The sequence below is a fragment of the Nerophis lumbriciformis genome, linkage group LG21 (genome assembly GCF_033978685.3).
Source record: "Nerophis lumbriciformis linkage group LG21, RoL_Nlum_v2.1, whole genome shotgun sequence".
NCBI classification, from domain to species: domain Eukaryota; kingdom Metazoa; phylum Chordata; class Actinopteri; order Syngnathiformes; family Syngnathidae; genus Nerophis; species Nerophis lumbriciformis.
Window position 1 is genome coordinate 1391588 of NC_084568.2, and position 22366 is coordinate 1413953.

General features: G+C 38.7%; 1 protein-coding gene across 5 annotated transcripts in view; it reads left to right on the top strand.

Annotated features, from left to right (window-relative positions):
• Window positions 1–788: 788 nt before the first annotated feature.
• Window positions 789–22366, top strand: part of tomm7 (translocase of outer mitochondrial membrane 7 homolog (yeast)) — a 64519-nt gene continuing 42941 nt past the window's right edge. For 3 of the 5 annotated variants that reach the window (XR_012051033.1, XR_012051035.1, XR_012051034.1), the window contains exons 1-2: window positions 790–966; window positions 8802–8850. Coding sequence is in view for 2 of the 5 variants with exons in the window: in XM_072915528.1 (XP_072771629.1) it covers window positions 864–966; window positions 8802–8850; window positions 16851–16866 (168 nt within the window). In the remaining 3 variants the exon portion in view is untranslated. Of the gene's footprint in view, window positions 967–8801; window positions 8851–16850; window positions 17027–22366 lie in introns of those variants that run through there. The other 2 variants (XM_072915528.1, XM_072915527.1) reach the window with 2 other exon arrangements.

The window sequence follows — 22366 nt, forward strand, 5'->3', positions numbered from 1 at the left end:
GCCACCAGTGTGTGAGTGATGGGAAGAAAAGCTCTCACGTGCGCCATCGGTTTGTCTGTAAAAAATCTGCAACCCAGTTTTAAAAATATGTATTTATTGGGCGGCATAGCGCGGTTGGTAGAGTGGCCGTGCCGGCAACTTGAGGGTTCCAGGTTCGATTCCCTCTTCCGCCATCCTAGTCACTGCCGTTGTGTCCTTGGGCAAGACACTTTACCCAGTGCCACCCACACTGCTTTAAATGTAACTGAGATATTGGGGTTCACTATGTAAAGCGCTTTGAGTCACTAGAGAAAAGCGCTATATAAATATAATTCACTTCACATTAATAATTAGAAGAAATTACCATTATATTAATAATGTAATAATAATATTATATAATATTAGATATATCATTATATTATAATATAATATATTATTACATTAATGTAATAATATTATATAATATTAGATATATCATTATATTATAATATAATATAATATTATTACATTAATAATGTAATAATAACCCAAATAAAAAAATAGATATAGTTACAAAGGAAAAATAAGGTAAATAAAATATAAACTTGTTTAAAAAGATGGGTTTTGACCAATAATTATTATACAAGTAGAACCATATGATTTATTTCAGTTAATGGCAATAGTAATACAAAATAATAATTAATAAAAATGTACCAATATTATGTTTAATAATAAATAATTATTAGTCCTTCCAAGTGTAGCGTCACAAACGCGCAGTTGCGTAGTCTGGCCACAAGATGGCGACACATCCCAGCTTGTTTTCGCTGCGGTTGTGATCACGTGTTTCCTCTTCCCGTGTCCTTGGTAGCAGGCGGCGGCTTCTTGGCTCCACGGCTGAAGACATTATGACGAAAATAAGGAAAGAGACCAAGCAGCGGCTCCAGCAGCTCTTCCAGTGCGGCCAGTTCGTCATCCGATGGGGTTTTATTCCCACCGTGCTCTACTTGGGTCAGTATGACGACATGCTGCTCTCGTGTTAGCATGCTAGCTGGTTAGCTTTACTTGTTCACAGTTATTCTGAGTCAATGGCTACTCCTTATTGTCTTATAATAAAACTATTGTTTTAAGTTTATTAATGTAGGTTTAATTCGCTTAGCTTAATAATACTAACTGCGCTGAGTATCCATGTAATCAAATGTGGTGGTCACCCGTACCGGAAGTCATTTTGTGATTTCAAAACAAAACAACAAGGCGCTTAAATACAATGCAAACACCGTGAGAATATGAATAAAAGTCACTTGTGCTGAATGTGTCCAAACAGACAAGGGAAGTTCATACGGTCATATTCGTGTCATCACATCCGGTGGGAAATTACGCCCCACTGCCACCATCATTTTGGAAAGGCCAAAACGGATGTTTTGCTTCCGTATATAACCTTTCCCACTCAATTCTACATTATAGAAACACTTCTTTCTTTACTTGTTGCGTAACTCTGGTTTTTTTTGCACGTTCTATTTACACAATTCAGTCAATCAATCAATGTTTACTTATATAGCCCTAAATCACGAGTGTCTCAAAGGGCTGCACAAGCCACAAAGACATCCTCGGTTCAGATCCCACATCAGGGCAAGGAAAAACTCAACCCAATGGGACAATGAGAAACCTTGGGCGACCGGTGCAATGGACGTCGAGTAGATCTAGTTAATAGTGTTAGAGTCCAGTCCATAGTGGATCTAACATAACAGCGTGAGAGTCCAGTCCATAGTGGATCTAACATAATAGTGAGAGTCCAGTCCATAGTGGATCTAACATAATAGTGTGAGAGTCCAGTCCATAGTGGATCTAACATAATAGTGAGAGAGTCCAGTCCATAGTGGATCTAACATAATAGTGTGAGAGTCCAGTCCATAGTGGATCTAACATAATAGTGTGAGAGTCCAGTCCATAGTGGATCTAACATAATAGTGTGAGAGTCCAGTCCATAGTGGATCTAACATAGTAGTGAGAGAGTCCAGTCCATAGTGGATCTAACATAATAGTGAGAGTCCAGTCCATAGTGGATCTAACATAACAGCGTGAGAGTCCAGTCCATAGTGGATCTAACATAATAGTGAGAGAGTCCAGTCCATAGTGGATCTAACATAATAGTGTGAGAGTCCAGTCCATAGTGGATCTAACATAATAGTGTGAGAGTCCAGTCCATAGTGGATCTAACATAATAGTGTGAGAGTCCAGTCCATAGTGGATCTAACATAGTAGTGTGAGAGTCCAGTCCATAGTGGATCTAACATAATACTGTGAGAGTCCAGTCCATAGTGGATCTAACATAATAGTGTGAGAGTCCAGTCCATAGTGGATCTAACATAATAGTGAGAGTCCAGTTCATAGTGCATCTAACATAATAGTGTGAGAGTCCAGTCCGTAGTGGATCTAACATAATAGTGAGAGTCCAGTCCATAGTGGATCTAACATAATAGTGAGAGTCCAGTCCATAGTGGATCTAACATAATATTGTGAGAGTCCAGTCCATAGTGGATCTAGCATAATAGTGAGAGTCCAGTTCATAGTGGATCTAACATAATAATGTGAGAGTCCAGTCCATAGTGGATCTAACATAATAGTGTGAGAGTCCAGTCCATAGTGGATCTAACATAATAGTATGAGAGTCCAGTCCATAGTGGATCTAACATAATAGTGAGAGTCCAGTCCATAGTGGATCTAACATAATAGTGTGAGAGTTCAGTCCATAGTGGATCTAACATAATAGTGTGAGAGTTCAGTCCATAGTGGATCTAACATAATAGTGTGAGAGTCCAGTCCATAGTGGATCTAACATAATAGTGAGAGTCCAGTCCATAGTGGATCTAACATAATAGTGTGAGAGTCCAGTCCATAGTGGATCTAACATAATAGTGTGAGAGTCCAGTCCATAGTGGATCTAACATACTAGTGAGAGTCCAGTCCATAGTGGATCTAACATAATAGTGTGAGAGTCCAGTCCATAGTGGATCTAACATAATAGTGTGAGAGTCCAGTACATAGTGGATCTAACATAATAGTGTGAGAGTCCAGTCCATAGTGGATCTAACATAATAGTGTGAGAGTCCAGTCCATAGTGGATCTAACATAATAGTGTGAGAGTCCAGTCCATAGTGGATCTAACATAATAGTGTGAGAGTCCAGTCCATAGTGGATCTAGCATAATAGTGAGAGTCCAGTTCATAGTGGATCTAACATAATAGTGTGAGAGTTCAGTCCATAGTGGATCTAACATAATAGTGAGAGTCCAGTCCATAGTGGATCTAACATAATAGTGAGAGTCCAGTCCATAGTGGATCTAACATAATAGTGTGAGAGTCCAGTCCATAGTGGGTCTAACATAATAGTGTGAGAGTCCAGTCCGTAGTGGATCTAACATAATAGTGAGAGTCCAGTCCATAGTGGATCTAACATAATAGTGTGAGAGTCCAGTCCATAGTGGATCTAACATAATAGTGTGAGAGTCCAGTCCATAGTGGATCTAACATAATAGTGAGAGTCCAGTCCATAGTGGATCTAACATAATAGTGTGAGAGTCCAGTCCATAGTGGATCTGACATAATAGTGAGAGTCCAGTCCATAGTGGATCTAACATAATAGTGAGAGTCCAGTCCATAGTGGATCTAACATAATAGTGTGAGAGTTCAGTCCATAGTGGATCTGACATAATAGTGTGAGAGTCCAGTCCATAGTGGATCTAGCATAATAGTGAGAGTCCAGTCCATAGTGGATCTAACATAATAGTGTGAGAGTCGAGTCCATAGTGGATCTAACATAATAGTGTGAGAGTCCAGTCCATTGTGGATCTAACATAATAGTGTGAGAGTCCAGTCCATAGTGGATCTAACATAATAGTGAGAGTCCAGTCCATAGTGGATCTAGCATAATAGTGAGAGTCCAGTCCATAGTGGATCTAACATAATAGTGTGAGAGTCGAGTCCATAGTGGATCTAACATAATAGTGTGAGAGTCCAGTCCATAGTGGATCTAACATAATAGTGAGAGTCCAGTCCATAGTGGATCTAACATAATAGTGTGAGAGTCCAGTCCATAGTGGATCTGACATAATAGTGAGAGTCCAGTCCATAGTGGATCTAACATAATAGTGAGAGTCCAGTCCATAGTGGATCTAACATAATAGTGTGAGAGTTCAGTCCATAGTGGATCTGACATAATAGTGTGAGAGTCCAGTCCATAGTGGATCTAGCATAATAGTGAGAGTCCAGTCCATAGTGGATCTAACATAATAGTGTGAGAGTCGAGTCCATAGTGGATCTAACATAATAGTGTGAGAGTCCAGTCCATTGTGGATCTAACATAATAGTGTGAGAGTCCAGTCCATAGTGGATCTAACATAATAGTGAGAGTCCAGTCCATAGTGGATCTAGCATAATAGTGAGAGTCCAGTCCATAGTGGATCTAACATAATAGTGTGAGAGTCGAGTCCATAGTGGATCTAACATAATAGTGTGAGAGTCCAGTCCATTGTGGATCTAACATAATAGTGTGAGAGTCCAGTCCATAGTGGATCTAACATAATAGTGAGAGTCCAGTCCATAGTGGATCTAACATAATAGTGTGAGAGTCCAGTCCATAGTGGATCTAACATAATAGTGAGAGTCCAGTTCATAGTGGATCTAACATAATAGTGAGAGTCCAGTCCATAGTGGATCTAACATAATAGTGTGAGAGTCCAGTCCATAGTGGATCTAACATAATAGTGTGAGAGTCCAGTCCATAGTGGATCTAACATAATAATGTGAGAGTCCAGTCCATAGTGGATCTAACATAATAGTGTGAGAGTCCAGTCCGTAGTGGATCTAACATAATAGTGAGAGTCCAGTCCATAGTGGATCTAACATAATAGTGTGAGAGTCCAGTCCATAGTGGATCTAACATAATAGTGTGAGAGTCCAGTCCATTGTGGATCTAACATAATAGTGTGAGAGTCCAGTCCATAGTGGATCTAACATAATAGTGAGAGTCCAGTCCATAGTGGATCTAACATAATAGTGTGAGAGTCCAGTCCATAGTGGATCTAACATAATAGTGAGAGTCCAGTTCATAGTGGATCTAACATAATAGTGAGAGTCCAGTCCATAGTGGATCTAACATAATAGTGTGAGAGTCCAGTCCATAGTGGATCTAACATAATAATGTGAGAGTCCAGTCCATAGTGGATCTAACATAATAGTTTGAGAGTCCAGTCCGTAGTGGATCTAACATAATAGTGAGAGTCCAGTCCATAGTGGATCTAACATAATAGTGTGAGAGTCCAGTCCATAGTGGGGCCAGCAGGACACCAACCCGGGTCCCGACTTTGGACAGCCAGCGCTTCATCCGTGGCCACCAAACCTGTGCCCCCACCTCCACGAAGGAGAGGGAGGCAGAGCAGAAAAGAAACGGCAGATCAACTGGTCTAAAAATGGGGTCTATTTAAAGGCTAGAGTATACAAATGAGTTTTAAGATGGGACTTAAATGCTTCTACTGAGGTAGCATCTCTAACTGTTACTGGGAGGGCATTCCATAGTACTGGAGCCCCAATAGAAAACGCTCTATAGCCCGCAGACTTTTTGCTGTAATATTTTTGTTTTGAAAAGTCACTGTGACTGATAGAAAAGTGATGGTTTTAGCAACATTTTAACCTGTCTGAATGCCTGCGGCCCCTGGACCCTGGCTACTAGGTTTTTCTGATTTCAAAAGTTGGCAGGTATGGGTAATGCAAGCAGCCCCACTAGACACAATACATGATTATTCAGAATGGAAATGTGCTCACCCTCGTGATTTCGCCCTGTCTCTGTTTTGTCTGCGTTGAGGTACTCGATGTCTGTCCTTGGCTGTGAGCAGGTTTAGGTCTGGAAGCAAACTGCTGACACGAGACAACTCGCAAAGCAAGATTACAAGTTGTGCTTTTGCACAGATAGAAAAGTACAACTTCAGCACAATTGATAATAACTATACCAACGGCCTTCAAGCATAAGACTTGTGTGATAACTTATACATAATTGTTCTAACACAAATCTTTATACTACTTTTTAAAGATTGCTTTGCCTTTTTAGTTCCCCCGGCTGACCAGTGGCTAGCATTGTGGAGCCACTCCCCCAAGCTATTAGTATTCACCTCCATTACTGCAAATAAACTGCATTTTTTTAGTATTTTAAGTATCATTTATCACCGGAGGATGAGGCTAAACATGTTAAACAACACCAGTGTTTCATAAAGTTTAAGAAGTGTAGCTGGAACCACGTTGCAGAAGAAAGCAATGAGACATTAACAGGGAATTAACAAAATAAGAGTGGAGAGAGAGAGAGAGAGAGGGTAATATTACAACAACTCAAGGTTCAAGGTTCAACTTTATTGTCCCCGCGGGGAAATTTGTCTTGGGCACAGTGCATCATTGCTTTCTTAACATAGCCAAAAACAACAGAACAAAAACACAAGCACAGACACAACCACAACCATACAACTAACATTTAAACATCAGAACATGGAGCTTGATAGACATAGGTGGCACTTAGATGTAGGCATAAAATCTACAGTATGGAGATAAAGATAAAGTACCAATGTGCATTGCACTAGAGCTCATGGATAAAGTGCTTAGTTCTAAAGTGCTATGTGCTAAAGTGCTATGTGCTAAAAAAGTGCTAACCTATGTATTAAAATTCTATTGCACATTGTTGGTCAGCTTAATGGAGGCTGGGACAAATGATAATTTAAGGCGGTTAGATTTGCATAGTGGGACCCGGAGTCTTCTCCCTGGTGGCAGGGTTCCATATTCAGGAAAGAGTGGGTGTTGTGAGTTGGAAATAATTTTCTTAGCTTTTTTCCCAACTGCCTGCTCATAGATGCTCTGTATAGGCTCATATTCTGTTGGTGTGTCCGCATTGTCAGAGGATGGATATAACTGGTGGTGTCAATACCAAGGGTAGTATCTGTATATAATCGATACTAGAGTGATTAGGGCGATGTTTTTATGTTCTCCAAATATTTTTTGGTAATGTTTACAAAATGGGCGAGTCATTCCCTGGACAGGAGGATTTTGTGGGCAAAAAGCAAATGATTTAAATGAGTAGTAGGTAGTAGTTTTTGCTTGGTTTAGTTATTGACTTTGTTTTCACCAGACATAAAGGAGAACTAGAACCTAGTTAAAATTTTGGCTTGGTATTGTTACATTGTCATTGTAAAGTGTACAGTTAATACATGTGATTGTATCGGCCCATCTCACTCCTGGATGATGGGCATCAACAGCATAAAACCCTGATTGGAACATTCTTACAAATATTGAAATACGCTCTCTGAATCCTTAGATTTTTCAGTATGCGTAGAACTTTCCCTGTATCATCGTACAAAGGAGCGTTTTGATTAAGGCTGAAACGACGCGTCGACGTAGTCGACGTCATCGGTTACGTAAATACGTCGACGCCGTTTTTGTGCGTCGGCGCGTCGCATATTTACGTCACACTACTGTCATGGCGGAGCGCAAAGCAGACGATGCGAGCGAGGGGAAAAAAGCACGCCAAAAGTCGTCAAAAGTGTCGGAGTATTTCAATAAACGGCCTAATAATGTTGTTGTATGCACACTGTGTCGAGCGGAAATGGCCTATCATAGCAGCACAACGGCTATGAAGGAACATTTGAAAAGAAAACCCCCGACAGCGTTCTTGCCATCACCATCAACAAGTCAATCGTCCGCGTGCGTATACGTTGTCATTATTACACAAAAACATGAATGTGTCATTTGTATCTGCGTTGTAAATTCATAAACTAAAGCACCGTTTCGCTCTGAGAGGCGCGTTTGGCGAGCCTGTTCAGTGTTTACAAAGACGCGCTCCTCTTTAACGCTGTGGAGAGGCGGCGGCGGCGAGCGAGCGGCGAGGCGGGGCGCGCGGGAGCGACGCCGCAATCGTGCCCAGGTGCGCGATCCGCGCAGTTGGAAGAGAAAAGACTTTGTGTAAAATGAAAAGATTGTAAACCTGGCAAAGCCGTCTGGCGTTCAGTCTGTCGGTCCTGAAAGAACCCCACGGCACAAGACGTGTCACAAACGCTAACGTTAATTAGTTGTGCAAATACCTTTTACAACATTAACAGTTACATATACTATGTACAAACCAACAATTAACTTTCACTTTAATCATACTATCATTGTTGTGTTATTAAGCAAAATAAGCAATACTTTTACTTTTGTTGAAATGTTTACACTGTACACTTTTTTGTATTGGATGTTTAGCTTTATTTTTGCACATTTTAGCAAATAAGCAATACTTTTACTTTTGTTGAAATGTTTACACTTGTTACAGAATATTTCCGTTTTGCACTTTTTTGTATTGGATGTTTATCTTTATTTTTGCACATTTTAAAGCAAAATAAGCAATACTTTTACTTTTGAAATGCTTATACTATTCCAGAATATTAAGATTTGCACTGGATGTTTACTTTTATATTTGCACATTAAAAAGCAAATAAGCTACTTTTAATTTTGTTAAATGTTAAAAGTTTTAAATTTTTACATTGTTACAGAATTGTTTGTCATGTTGTTGTCAATGTTGACTGAGTGGCCATACTTTTTTTTTTTGTAAATAAAAGCCATGCCTTTTGAAAAAACTGGCCTACATTTATTTTTTCCTCTTCATTTTAAATTTAAAAAAAAAATCGGTAAAAGGAAAAATAATCTATAGATTAATCGAAAAAATAATCTATAGATTAACCGATTAATCGAAAAAAATAATCTATAGATTAATCGATAGAAAAATAATCGTTAGCTGCAGCCCTAGTTTTGATATGCTCCTCTTCTTTTTTTTAACAGGCTTCAAACGGGGAGCAGATCCAGGAATGCCAGATCCCACAGTCTTGAGGTATGTTAGACACACCATGAAGGAAAGAACCACCATGAGTTTTAAATATGACAGCTGTTAGGTATCCCTAACACAACGAAGAAGCAAACTACCGTATTTTTCGGACTATAAGGCGCACTTAAAATCCTTTTTTTTCTCTCAAAACTCGACAGTGCTCCTTATAACCCGGTGCGCCTAATGTACGGAATAATTCTGGTTTTGCTTACCGACCTCGAAACAATTTTATTTGGTACATGGTGTAATGATAAGTGCGACCAGTAGATGGCAGTCAAACATAAAAGATGCATGTAGACTGCAATATGATAGCAGTCACACATAAGAGATACGTGTAGACTGCAATACGACTCAAGTAAACAACGCCAACATTTTATATGTTATATAGAACATTACACGCGGCGCTCAAAACTCCATCAAAATGTTTTAGTACGACTTTGGTATCGAAGAATTTTACCCTTCCATCACGCAAGACCTACTGACTCAAGCACTAGACTTCGCCTCAGACTACAACTCAATCACAGGCAACGAAAGAAACATCATCATCCACGCAAAAAACTGCATTCTCATCCACAACAGTACACCATGGCAAAAAAAGAACAATGCAACATTTGACGTCACTATGGGAAGTTTTGACGGAGCAGAAACGTGTGAACTCGTTGGGAGTTTCCTCCTCTCCCAGCTTGCTAGCCTCAATCTGAACCTTGGTATTTACCGTGATGACGGACTGGCAGTGTGTCGCGCCTCGCCAAGGAGCAGCGAGAATACCAAGAAGCGCATATGCCAAATTTTCAAAGAGAACGGCCTACGGATCACGATTGAAGCCAACAAGCAAACCGTCAACTTCCTTGACGTCACTTTCAACCTGAGAAATAACAGCTACCAACCATTCACGAAACCCAACACAACACTCCAATACGTGCACCATGACAGCAACCACCCACCCACCACCACGAAAAGAATACCTACCGGAATTAATAAAAGGCTATCGATGCTGTCATCTAGCAAAGCTGAATTTGACCAAGCAACCCCCCCGTACCAAAAAGCCCTTGATGAAAGTGGATACAATTTCAACCTCACCTATGAACCCACGCCAGGAAACCAGCCAAAAAAGAACAGAAAACGAAACGACATCATCTGGTACAACCCCCCATACAGCAAAAACGTCTCAACTATATATATATATATATATATATATATATATATATATATATATATATATATATATATATATGTGTGGGAAAAAAATCACAAGACTATTTCATCTCTACAGGCCTGTTTCATGAGGGGGGGTTCCCTCAATCATCTGGAGATTCTACTACGGTATCGAGCACTATTTTTTGGATAACCTTATTAAGACATATATATATATATATATATATATATATATATATATATATATATATATATTAGGGTTGTAACGGTACGTGTATTTGTATTGAACCATTTCGGTACGGGGGTTCTGGTTCGGTTCGGAGGTGTACCGAACGAGTTTCCACACGGACATATTAAGTAGCGTAACGCACGTTGTGTAAACAATGCACACCGAGGCACAACACACGGCATGCTAGCAGCTAACGGACCATACGTCCTCTTTTCACCGGACATGTCCTCTTTTGCGGGGCTGTCAGGGCGGAGTTTCTTAAATGCCTCAAATGTCCGGCATTTTGAGTTAGGGTTGCGTGTGTTTTCAATGTACGTTCAGGGTTAAGAAGGGGTTAAAAACAAAACAAATTGGTGAGGGAGGGGCAGAGACAGAGAGAGAGAGAGAGAGTTATGATAAACGCGCATGCGTCGCCAGGCTCTGCTTTTTATCCATAGATTTATCACATTTAATTTTTTATTATCTATAGCAGGGGTGTCAAAAGTGTGCCCCGGAGCCCATTTGCGGCCCACAGCTAATGTTTTAAAGGCCCACGGCACATTCTAAAAATACTATTAAAATAAACAAAAACACAACAAAAGTGAAATAAAAAAGCTTAAAGGTTAAATGTCATTTAGAAAAAGTTGCAATGTTGACTAATAAAACAAAGCTGTTTTTTTTTTTTCTTTCAAACTGTCATTGCTCAAAACATAATATTGAATCAAAATCAATGTTATTATGAATTATTGACCTATCCAAGGTTCCCATTACTTCACATCAAATATTACACTAAGAAAAATATTTTTGGTGGAAGATTTTGCAAACTTGGTAAATAAATAACCCCAATATTTATATTTTGTTGTTTTCTTACTGTACCAAAAATTAACCGAACCGTGACCGAACCGAAATTTTTGTGTACCGTTACACCCCTAATATATATATTTATATATACTGTATATATATATGTGTGTATGCATATTGTTGCGTTTTGGACCAGTTGTTCCTCCCAGGGAATTCAAGTCACAAGTCGCTCCCAAGCTCTTTACGACACTTAAAGCTGAGTTGAAAAACCACCAGAGACAGAATAGGTATTTTGTAATATATTGGCAAAGCTTTGCAGACATATTTTTGAGACCCGTCCAGCATAGAACATTCTATCGCGCCGCCAAAATGGTCTGCCCTCCCTCGACCAAAACCCTCTCCTCTCCAGTCTGTCTTCCTCCCCCCCCTGGCAGTCATGTCTCTCTCTAGTCAAAACAAATGCTTATTATCGCTCTCTCTAACATTCCTCATTCAAGGTTAAGCACACAGTTTTGCAGACAACCAAAAGACCACATTTGGAAGAAAAACACTAGCTGTTTTGTAATATGACAATGAAATAAAAAGAAGTAACATTTAAATTCGGATATATGTAAATATCTGCCTCCGACAATATGTATGTATATATACTGTATATATATGTATATATGTATATATACTGTATATATATGTGTGTATGCATATTAGAGATGCACGGTTTGCGGGCACAACCGCGGATTATCCGCGGATCGGGCGGATGAAATTTAAAAAAATTAGATTTTATCCGCGGGTCGGGTCGGGCGGTTGAAATAAAAAACAATTAGATTTTAAATAGATTCAGGCGGGTGGCAGTTAAACCAATTGGGAAATATATATACATAGTTAAATGTTGTTACCCACATACGAAAAACGAGCAGGCACCTGCAGCATATGCCACAACAGAAAAAAAAAAAAAAAAGAGATGGACACTTTTACGGAGCGGAGAAGGCCCCCGACGCCTCGCCCCACCGGGAGCCGTAGCTGAGGCGATCCGCGAGAAGGGCCCGACGCACGTCCAGGGTCACCACCGCGCCCACCGCACCGACACCCCGCCTCGTCCGCCTTCGCCGCGGCCGGCGTCACGCGCAGCAGGTAAGCAGCTTACCTGCCCGCCACCCCCGTGGCCGGGGGCTCGTAACAGGGGTCACTCCGCGCGCTCCGCCCGCGCAGCTTACCTGTCCGCCACCCCTGTTGCCGGGGGCGCGTAACAGGGGTCACTCCGCGCGCAGTGCGCTCACGAAAGGGGTGGGGCTCACCCTGGTTGATATAGACAGCAGGACGGTGGCCATGGACGTCGGAACCCGCTAAGGAGTGTGTAACAACCCACCTGCCGAATCAACTAGCCCTGAAAATGGATGGCGCTGGAGCGTCGGGCCCATATACCCGGCCGTTGCCGGCAGCGAGACGCGCTTGGAGGTGCGCTCAGCGCGGCTCCCATATGATTGCGCACTGGTGTGCGTCTGGGTCGTGACAGCGTGGCACGCGAATGTCTGTGCTGCATTGGATCAGTCTCCTTTCTTTAACAGGCAAAAGCTTTATAACCTCACTAATGCCTTGCATCGTCTATATTAGATATATAACAACGGGCGGGTGCGGGCGGGTGCGGTTCTGATCAAATGTTACATCGGGTGGATGGCGGATGGTTGACGACTTTCTGATGCGGTTGCGGATGAAATAATTGCCTATCCGCGCATCTCTATTGCATATATATATATATATATATATATATATATATATATATATATATATATATGTATGTATATATATGTATGTATATGTATATATATATGTATGTATATATATGTATATATATATATATATATATATGTATATATATATATGTATATATATATGTATGTATATATATATATGTATATATATATATATATATATGTATATATATATGTATGTATATATATATGTATATATATATATATATGTATATATATATATGTATATATATATATGTATATATATATGTATATATATATATATATGTATATATATATGTATATATATATATATATATATGTATATATATATATATATATATATATATATATATATGTGTATATATATATATGTGTGTATATATATATATATATATATATATATATATATATATTAGGGCTGCAACTAACGATTAATTTGATAATTGATTAATCTGTCGATTATTACTTCGATTAATAATCGGATAAAAGAGACAAACTACATTTCTATCCTTTCCAGTATTTTATTGAAAAATAAAACCAGCATACTGGCACCATACTTATGTTGATTATTGTTTCTCAGCTGTTTGTAAATGTTGCAGTTTATAAATAAAGGTTTATAAAAAAAATTTAAAAAAATAAATAAATACAACATTTTAAAAAGCCTCTGTGCATGCGCATAGCATAGATCCAACGAATCGATGACTAAATTAATCCCCAACTATTTTTTTAATCGATTTAATCGATTAGTTGTTGCAGCCCTAATATATATATGTATATATATATATATATATATATATATATATATATACTGTATATATATATATATATATATGTGTGTGTGTGTGTATGACTTAAAACACTTTTTGAGCCTGTCCGTGGCTTAGTAGGCTGGGCGGGCGTAAAGTAGTTTTTCATGAATTAGACTCCAGGGTTAAAGACTTCTAGCTGACGAGTAAGTTACGATCAAGTCAGCGTCTCTGTAAAGTTGCATCAGGGTTAGATACCCTGTGTTGCAATTGGAGTGGAAAATACCACAGACATGTCGTAATAGTTCTATTGAATTGCCCACAAGTGACATGATTCCACTGCTGATGTCATCATCTGCCTGTGTCAGCATTTCTTCTCTTCTTAACATGTCAATCACTTTTCTTACGTAACTTGTTGGATTTTCTGTTTGTTTTTCATTCTTGTTCTCTATTTTTATGTCATTTTTTCTCATCAATAAGACATTATGGTAGGCTTAAATATAGTCTGCTTCTTCCTACTCATTTTTTGTGTACAAATAGTGTAAATATAACTTGTTACAAATGTTCAAAACAAATAAATCATGAGCATATTTGCTATAACTGGGATGGGGTGAATCAGTGGCTGATCTAGCCTCGGTTGGGAACTTGGGACCCCCTCTTGCTGCCGCTGGTCCCCTACAGTAGTGGTCCCCAACCTTTTTTTGCACCAGGGACCGGATTATTGTAGGCATTATTTTCAGGGACCGGCTTTCCACTTGTGAAAAATACAAGTCACTATAACGCTGAATTAGTGGGAGCCCTGGGCTTGTTTCTGTGCAATGATGGAAATCAGCCTTTGGCTACAATCCATCCATCCATCCATTTTCTACCGTTTATTCCCTTCGGGGGGGCGCTGGAGCCTATCTCAGCTACAATCGGGCAGAATCTGTCACATTTATATTTGATATGTTCATGAATGTGCTTTGTATCATGTCACAAAGTTAGAACAAATGGCAACGTCCTATGAGGAGTTTTATTGTACATCTATAAACAAGCTTATTGGTGTGTCTAGTGCACAGGTGTCACACTCAAGATCTGGCCCTCCATCTCATTTTAAATGGCTGACAAAATCCTGGAAATAATATGTGTCAATAAAATACCTTATATTTTCTTTCTTTACTTTTTTATTTTCTTACTAAAGGTATTGGTTGTTTTTTTTTTAGTTTGACAGGGGAAAAAAATAGTGTCCAATATTGCAACAAATATTATATTACCGTATTTTCCGCACTATTAGCCGCACCTAAAAACCACAAATTTACTCAAAAGCTGACAGTGCGGCTTATAACCCGGTGCGCTTTATATATGGATTAATATTAAGATTCATTTTCATAAAGTTTCGGTCTCGCAACTACGGTAAACAGCCGCCATCTTTTTTCCCCATAGAAGAGGAAGTGCTTCTTCTTCTACGCAAGCAACCGCCAAGGTAAGCACCCGCCCCCATAGAACAGGAAGCGCTTCTTCTTCTACTGTAAGCAACCACCCGCCCGCGTAGAAGAAGAAGAAGCGCGCGGATATTACGTTTCATTTCCTTTGTGTGTTTACATCTGTAAAGACCACAAAATGGCTCCTACTAAGCGACAGGGATCCGGTTCATGAAAAGACGCAATCTCTCCATCCGCACACGGACTACTATTTCACAGCAACTGCCTAAAGACTTTCAAGAAAAGCTGGCTACTTTCCGTGCATATTGTAAAAACAAGATAGCTGAAAAAAAGATCCGGCCAGAGAACATTATCAACATGGACGAGGTTCCACTGACTTTTGATATTCCTGTGAACCGCACTGTGGATACAACGGGAGCACGTACGGTGAATATTCGCACCACAGGGAATGAGAAGTCATCCTTCACTGTGGTTCTAGCTTGCCATGCTAATGGCCAGAAACTTCCACCCATGGTGATATTCAAAAGGAAGACCTTGCCAAAAGAGACCTTTCCAGCCGGCGTCATCATAAAAGCTAACTCGAAGGGATGGATGGATGAAGAAAAGATGAGCGAGTGGTTAAGGTAAGTTTACGCGAAGAGGCCGGGTGGCTTTTTTCACGCAGCTCCGTCCATGTTGATATACGACTCCATGCGCGCCCACATCACGCTGGTTTTTAATATATTATTAAAGTTTGACTGACCTATCTGACTGTTTTTTTGACATTCCTTTAGCGCAGTTAGATGCGGCTTATAGGTGGACAAAGTTTTGAAATATGCCGTTCATTGAAGGCGCGGCTTATAACCCAGGGCGCCTTATGGTGCGGAAAATACGGTATCTAACTTTGTTGGTTAAAATCCAAATAAATACTTAAATATCTGCTTAATTTATGGTTTCGGAGCAAGTTATCCATCAAATTGTACACTATAAAAATGACCAATAGATTTTACTGTCAAATTTAGGGATTTTTTTTTAAAGTAAAAAGTTGAGAATAAAAACGACCAATGTTTGGTTTTTTTTACAGTAAAATTCTGTCGACTGAGCTGCCAGTTTTTTTTTTTTTTTTTTAATCCACGGTTGATGATTTTATGATACCACATTTTACTCTGGTTAAAAAACTATATAAAATAAAATTAAACAGCTGTACAGTATTTCTATTTACAGTAATAGGTTGTAAAAATAACAATAATAAAATAACACCATATATTTTACAGTAAAAGACTGGCAACTAAAAAAGCGGCCACTTTTTTTGTGTAAAAAAAAAAAAGTGGTCAAATCCACAGATTGTTTTTACTCTTTACATAAAAATGTTTTTAAATATTTAAATTCATTCATTAATTATTTACTGTTACAAGCAGCCCTCTTCACAGCAAATATTGTACTTATTTTCTTTTTTGGGGAGGTGAAAATATTGCATATTTAGATTTTTTTTTTATTGACAGATATATCAAATTTAATTAAGATTTAGGCCTTGCAAGTAAAAAAAATATTTATACGCACCTTTAACAGCCACAACCACCACATGATTTGAATGTATTCAATGAAATGAATATTAGTACACTGCCATTCTGTGTATTTCGTCTCATTATATTTGTAGCAGTACAGTGTACCCACATTTGTAGTATCTCCCAAAACCAATACAAATAATAATAAGTTTAGTGCACTTTAACAGAAGTGAACCATGTTAAAACAGAAAGTTAACAGATATTATAATAGTTTTAAGAAAACAATACAACGGAAAATGTTAAGTTAGCAGCTAAATTAGAAGTCTTCCTAAATTGTTTTGAAATAATTCTAGTGTCATTCATAAGGATGCTATACATGGAGCTAACTGCATGTCACCCATGGATTGAAGGAACCAAATGACTTTGTTTTCTTGTTTCTCTAGTTTACTTTGGGGATGAGGACCATCAAAAATGCCCTTCCAAAGACCACCACTACCTGCTCCATTAGGCACGGTTAAATGTCTACCAAGTGACACCGCAGCATCATCTCTGTATCAGCACATGTTATTTATACATTTATTCTCTCCAATGGAAAAATAAAAACATGACTAAAATATAATTGGACTTGATTTGGGGGTCATGGGTGGAAATCCTTTCAGTACGTGTAGTTTTGCTGATAATATTATTTGTGTTACTCAATTACTCTGGATTTGTTTTGACAAATGTTTACATTTCAAAGTTCTACTTTTTCCCAGGTGTACTAAATCAAGGTTCAAGGTTCAACTTTATTGTCCCCGCGGGGAAATTTGTCTTGGGCACAGTGCATCATTGCTTTCTTAACATAGCCAAAAACAACAGAACAAAAAACACAAGCACAGACACAACCACAACCATACAACTAACATTTAAACATCAGAACATGGAGCTTGATAGACATAGGTGGCACTTTGATGTAGGCATAAAATCTACAGTATGGAGATAAAGATAAAGTACCAATGTGCATTGCACTAGAGCTCATGGATAAAGTGCTGTGTGCTAAAGTGCTTAGTTCTAAAGTGCTATGTGCTAAAAAAGTGCTAACCTATGTATTAAAATTCTATTGCACATTGTTGGTCAGCTTAATGGAGGCTGGGACAAATGATAATTTAAGGCGGTTAGATTTGCATAGTGGGACCCGGAGTCTTCTCCCTGATGGCAGGGTTCCATATTCAGGAAAGAGTGGGTGTTGTGAGTTGGAAATAATTTTCTTAGCTTTTTTCCTAACTGCCTGCTCATAGATGCTCTGTATAGGCTCATATTCTTTCCTCCCTACGATTTTCATTGCCGTTTTATGCATGCCGGCCAGTTTGCTTTTTAGCTTAACGGTTAGGTTGCCAAACCATGAGGTGATCCCGTATCTAATGATGCTCTCTACAATGGCACGGTAGAAAATCATCATGATGTGGCTGCTTACGCCGTACAATCTTAATCTTCGCAAAAAATATAGCCTCTGTTGCAGTCTATTGCACAGTTTGTCAATATGTGTCTTCCAGCAGAGAAGATTATCAATATGAACCCCCAAATATTTATATGAGGATACCTGGGTGATTTCCTGATTTTTGATGACCACAAGCTCATGGTCAGTCACTTTCCTCGGATCCAAAACCATTTCCTGTGTCTTGGTCACATTTAAAATGTATACTGACAGTTGCCACAAAGCCAAACAGGACGTAAAAGTACTTCATTTTTCAGGGCATTTTAAACATAATGGATTTTTTTTTTCTTCCTTTGCCCAAACAACTTCAGCCCTAAAAAGAAAAAAAACAAACCTGTCATGTATTTTTTTTAAACTGTGAAGAACAAGATATGTTTAAGTGTTCTTTCTTAATCCATAGTCATGTTTAAATCAGCTAGTATTTCCCCATGTCGTGTGTCTTCTCATGACCTTGCTTTTATCTTACGTCCGCTAGTAAACGCTTAGTTTTGTCTTAACCTCTTAAGGCCCAAGCTGTTTGTTGACATGCTTTTTTTTATTTCTCTTTGCTATTTGGGCTTATTGAACCCATTTTAGAATAAAAACTAAGAATCATCTTTTGATAATATGTACTTAGGCTATAAGTACTGTTGCGTTAGGACCAGAAGTTCCTCCCAGGGAATTTAAGTTGCTGGTCACTCCCAAGTTCTTTTGATGACACATAAGTTGAGTTCTTTGACCACCAGACAGAATGGGTATTTTGTGATTTTATTTTCAAAGCTTTGAAAATAAACGTGAGACCAATCCAGTACAGAAGCATTCACTAGCGCAGCTAAAATGGTCTAATCCAGGGGTCGGCAACCCAAAATGTTGAAAGAGCCATATTGGACCAAAAATACAAAAACAAATCTGTCTGGAGCCGCAAAAATTAAAAAAATTAAAAGCCATATTACATACAGATAGTGTGTCTTGAGATATAAATTGAATTAAGAGGACTTAAAGGAAACTAAATGACCTCAAATATAGCTACAAATGAGGCATAATGATGCAATATGTACATATAGCTAGCCTGAATAGCATGTTAGCATCGATTTGCTTGCAGTCATGCAGTGACCAAATATGTCTGATTAGCACTCCACACAAGTCAATAACATCAACAAAACTCACCTTTCATGCACAACCTTAAAAGTTTGGTGGACAAAATGAGACAGAAAAAGAAGTGGCATAAAACACGTCCTAGTAAGTCGGAGAAAGTTATACATGTAAACTAACTACGGTGAGTTCAAGGACCGCCAAAATTAGTAGGACAAAACGGCGCTCGCCAAATACTCGAATCAGTGAAGCATGTTTAATATAAACAGTGTGCTTTGTAACAATTAGGGAGGCTTGTGTCATGTTTGTCCTCCTACAGAAACCATATTAAAACAAAAAATAATTTTTTCCCCCTCATCTTTTTCCGTTTTTCATACATTTTTTAAAAAGCTCCATAGAGCCACTAGGGCGGCGCTAAAGAGCTGCATGAGCCGCGGGTTGCCGACCCCTGGTCTAATCTAAAATACGGAAACCTTCTCATCTATAAAGTGTCTCTTGCTCCCATCCTCGTTGTCCCTCCCTCCAGCCCGAACACATGCCCATTGTCCTCCTCAGCTGGGCACAGGAACAGATAAGAGAAAGGAGTTATGTCTACTTCCTGCATTCCACAAAATCAAGGTTGACACATACAGTACTTGCAGACAACCAAAAGAGAACAACAGGAAGAACACTAGGTGTCTTGTAATATGACTATGAAAGTAAAGAAGTAACACTTAAATATGGATATATGTAAATATCTGCCTCCGACAGTACACAAACGTGTACTTCATGTTTAGTGACATGCTAATTCTTATTTATTACACTTATTTTGTCCAAATTCCATTGTATGTTATACTCTTCTGACACCATGGCAGTATAAGTGTCCACATAAGTGGTCATAAGACCCCAATTCAGTAGTGTACACAATTTTGGAAATAAGAGCTAAAAGGTGCTTTCCACACATGTGGCCACTAAGTCTTTAGAGGTAAGGGCTCGCGTTTGTCGGCTCACAGAGCTGTTTTGGCCAGTTCCTTATCTGTTTTGAAGCAGCAGCTGCGCTCCGGTCTGGGCGACAGGGGCTGTTTTTGCTCTACATAAGCTGACTCTTTTTGTCTCCTAAGACTTGACCAAGTACTATTCTGTCTCGGTGGTCCTTCTTACTCAACATATGTCATCCAAAAGAATTTGGGATTGACCAGTGTGTTTTATTCCCTGAGAGGAAGACTGGTCGCGTGCAACAAACCCTTTAAAAGACCTTTTGATGTCACGATTTGTACAAATTTGCATAACGTAATTTATTTTAAATAATACAAACCTTTGACATCTGATTAAAATGTCTTCAAAAGGGTCGACTTTTCAAGAAAATACGTGTTTGTTTTTGTTAAGACTGGTTTCTTGGGAAATTTAAGGGAATGAATAGGATTCCAAAATGTTTTACGTCCTTAGAAGACATTTTGCGTACGTAGGGGATTCATACATGACACATGAAACGTGACAAATTAGGAGTATGCACTATCAAGAGAGTGTAAAATATCTTTAAAATGTGTTTTGTGGCAATTGCTATGTAGAGTGGCGCTTTCTATCATTTTCAGCAGACTGCATTGCAAAATGATTAACACAAAATAATCCCTTCTCTAACTATTGGATGATTTCTGATCCCAGCCTTGTAGAGTTGATTTATTACTACTGACATCAAGGAGCTTCATTCAGAAACATGTTGGCAAAAGTATTTTATTATTACATTTATAAAAATCTTAGGGTAGTGAAACCTTAGGATCCTAGAAAACTTAGGATAGTGAAATCACAGGTTCCTAGAAACCTTAAAATAGTGAAACCATAGGTTCCTAGAAACCTTAGGATAGTGAGACCTGAGGATTCTAAAAATCTTAGGATAGTGAAACCTCAGGATCCTAGAAAACTTAGGATAGGGAAATCATAGGTTCCTAGAAACCTTAAAATAGTGAAACCATAGGTTCCTAGAAACCTTGGGATAGTGAAACCTTAGGATCTTAGAAAACTTAAGATAGTGAAACCATAGAATCCTAGAAAACTTAGGATAGTGAAACCATAGGTTCCTATAAACCTTAAAATAGTGAAACCATAGGTTCCTAGAAACCTTAGGATAGTGAGACCTGAGGATCCTAAAAATCTTAGGATAGTGAAACCTCAGGATCCTAGAAAACTTAGGATAGGGAAATCACAGGTTCCTAGAAACCTTAGGATAGTGAAACCATAGGTTCATAGAAACCTTAAAATAGTGAAACCATATGTTCATAGAAACCTTAAAAAAGTGAAACCATAGGTTCCTAGAAACCTTAGGATAGTGAGACCTCAGGATCCTAAAAATCTTAGGATAGTGAAACCGTAGGATCTTAGAATTCTTAGGGAACTGAAACCGTATGATACTAGAAATCTTAAGACACTGAAACCTTAGGATCCTAGAAACCTGGGATAGTGAAACCATAGGTTCCTAGAAACCTTAAAATAGTGAAACCATAGGTTCCTAGAAACCTTAGGATAGTGAGACCATAGGTTCATAGAAACCTTAAAATAGTGAAACCATAGGTTCCTAGAAACCTTAGGATAGTGAGACCATAGGTTCATAGAAACCTTAAAATAGTGAAACCATAGGTTCCTAGAAACCTTAGGATAGTGAGATCTCAGGATCCTAAAAATCTTAGGATGGTGAAACCTCAGGATCCTAGAAAACTTAGGATAGGGAAATCACAGGTTCCTAGAAACCTTAGGATAGTGAAACCATAGGTTCATAGAAACCTTAAAATAGTGAAACCATAGGTTTCTAGAAACCTTAGGATAGTGAGACCATAGGTTCATAGAAACCTTAAAATAGTGAAACCATAGGTTCCTAGAAACCTTAGGATAGTGAGACCTCAGGATCCTAAAAATCTTAGGATAGTGAAACCGTAGGATCTTAGAATTCTTAGGAAACTGAAACCTTATGATACTAGAAATCTTAGGACACTGAAACGTTAAGATCCTAGAAACCTGGGGTAGTGAAACCATAGGTTCCTAGAAACCTGGGGTAGTGAAACCATAGGTTCATAGAAACCTTAAAATAGTGAAACCATATGTTCATAGAAACCTTAAAATAGTGAAACCATAGGTTCCTAGAAACCTTAGGATAGTGAAACCATAGGTTCATAGAAACCTTAAAATAGTGAAACCATAGGTTCATAGAAACCTTAAAATAGTGAAACCATAGGTTCCTAGAAACCTTAGGATAGTGAGACCTCAGGATCCTAAAAATCTTAGGATAGTGAAACCATAGGATCTTAGAATTCTTAGGGAACTGAAACCTTATGATGCTAGAAATCTTAAGACACTGAAACCTTAGGATCCTAGAAACCTGGGATAGTGAAACCATAGGTTCCTAGAAACCTTAGGATAGTGAAACCTGAGGATTCATATGTCGCG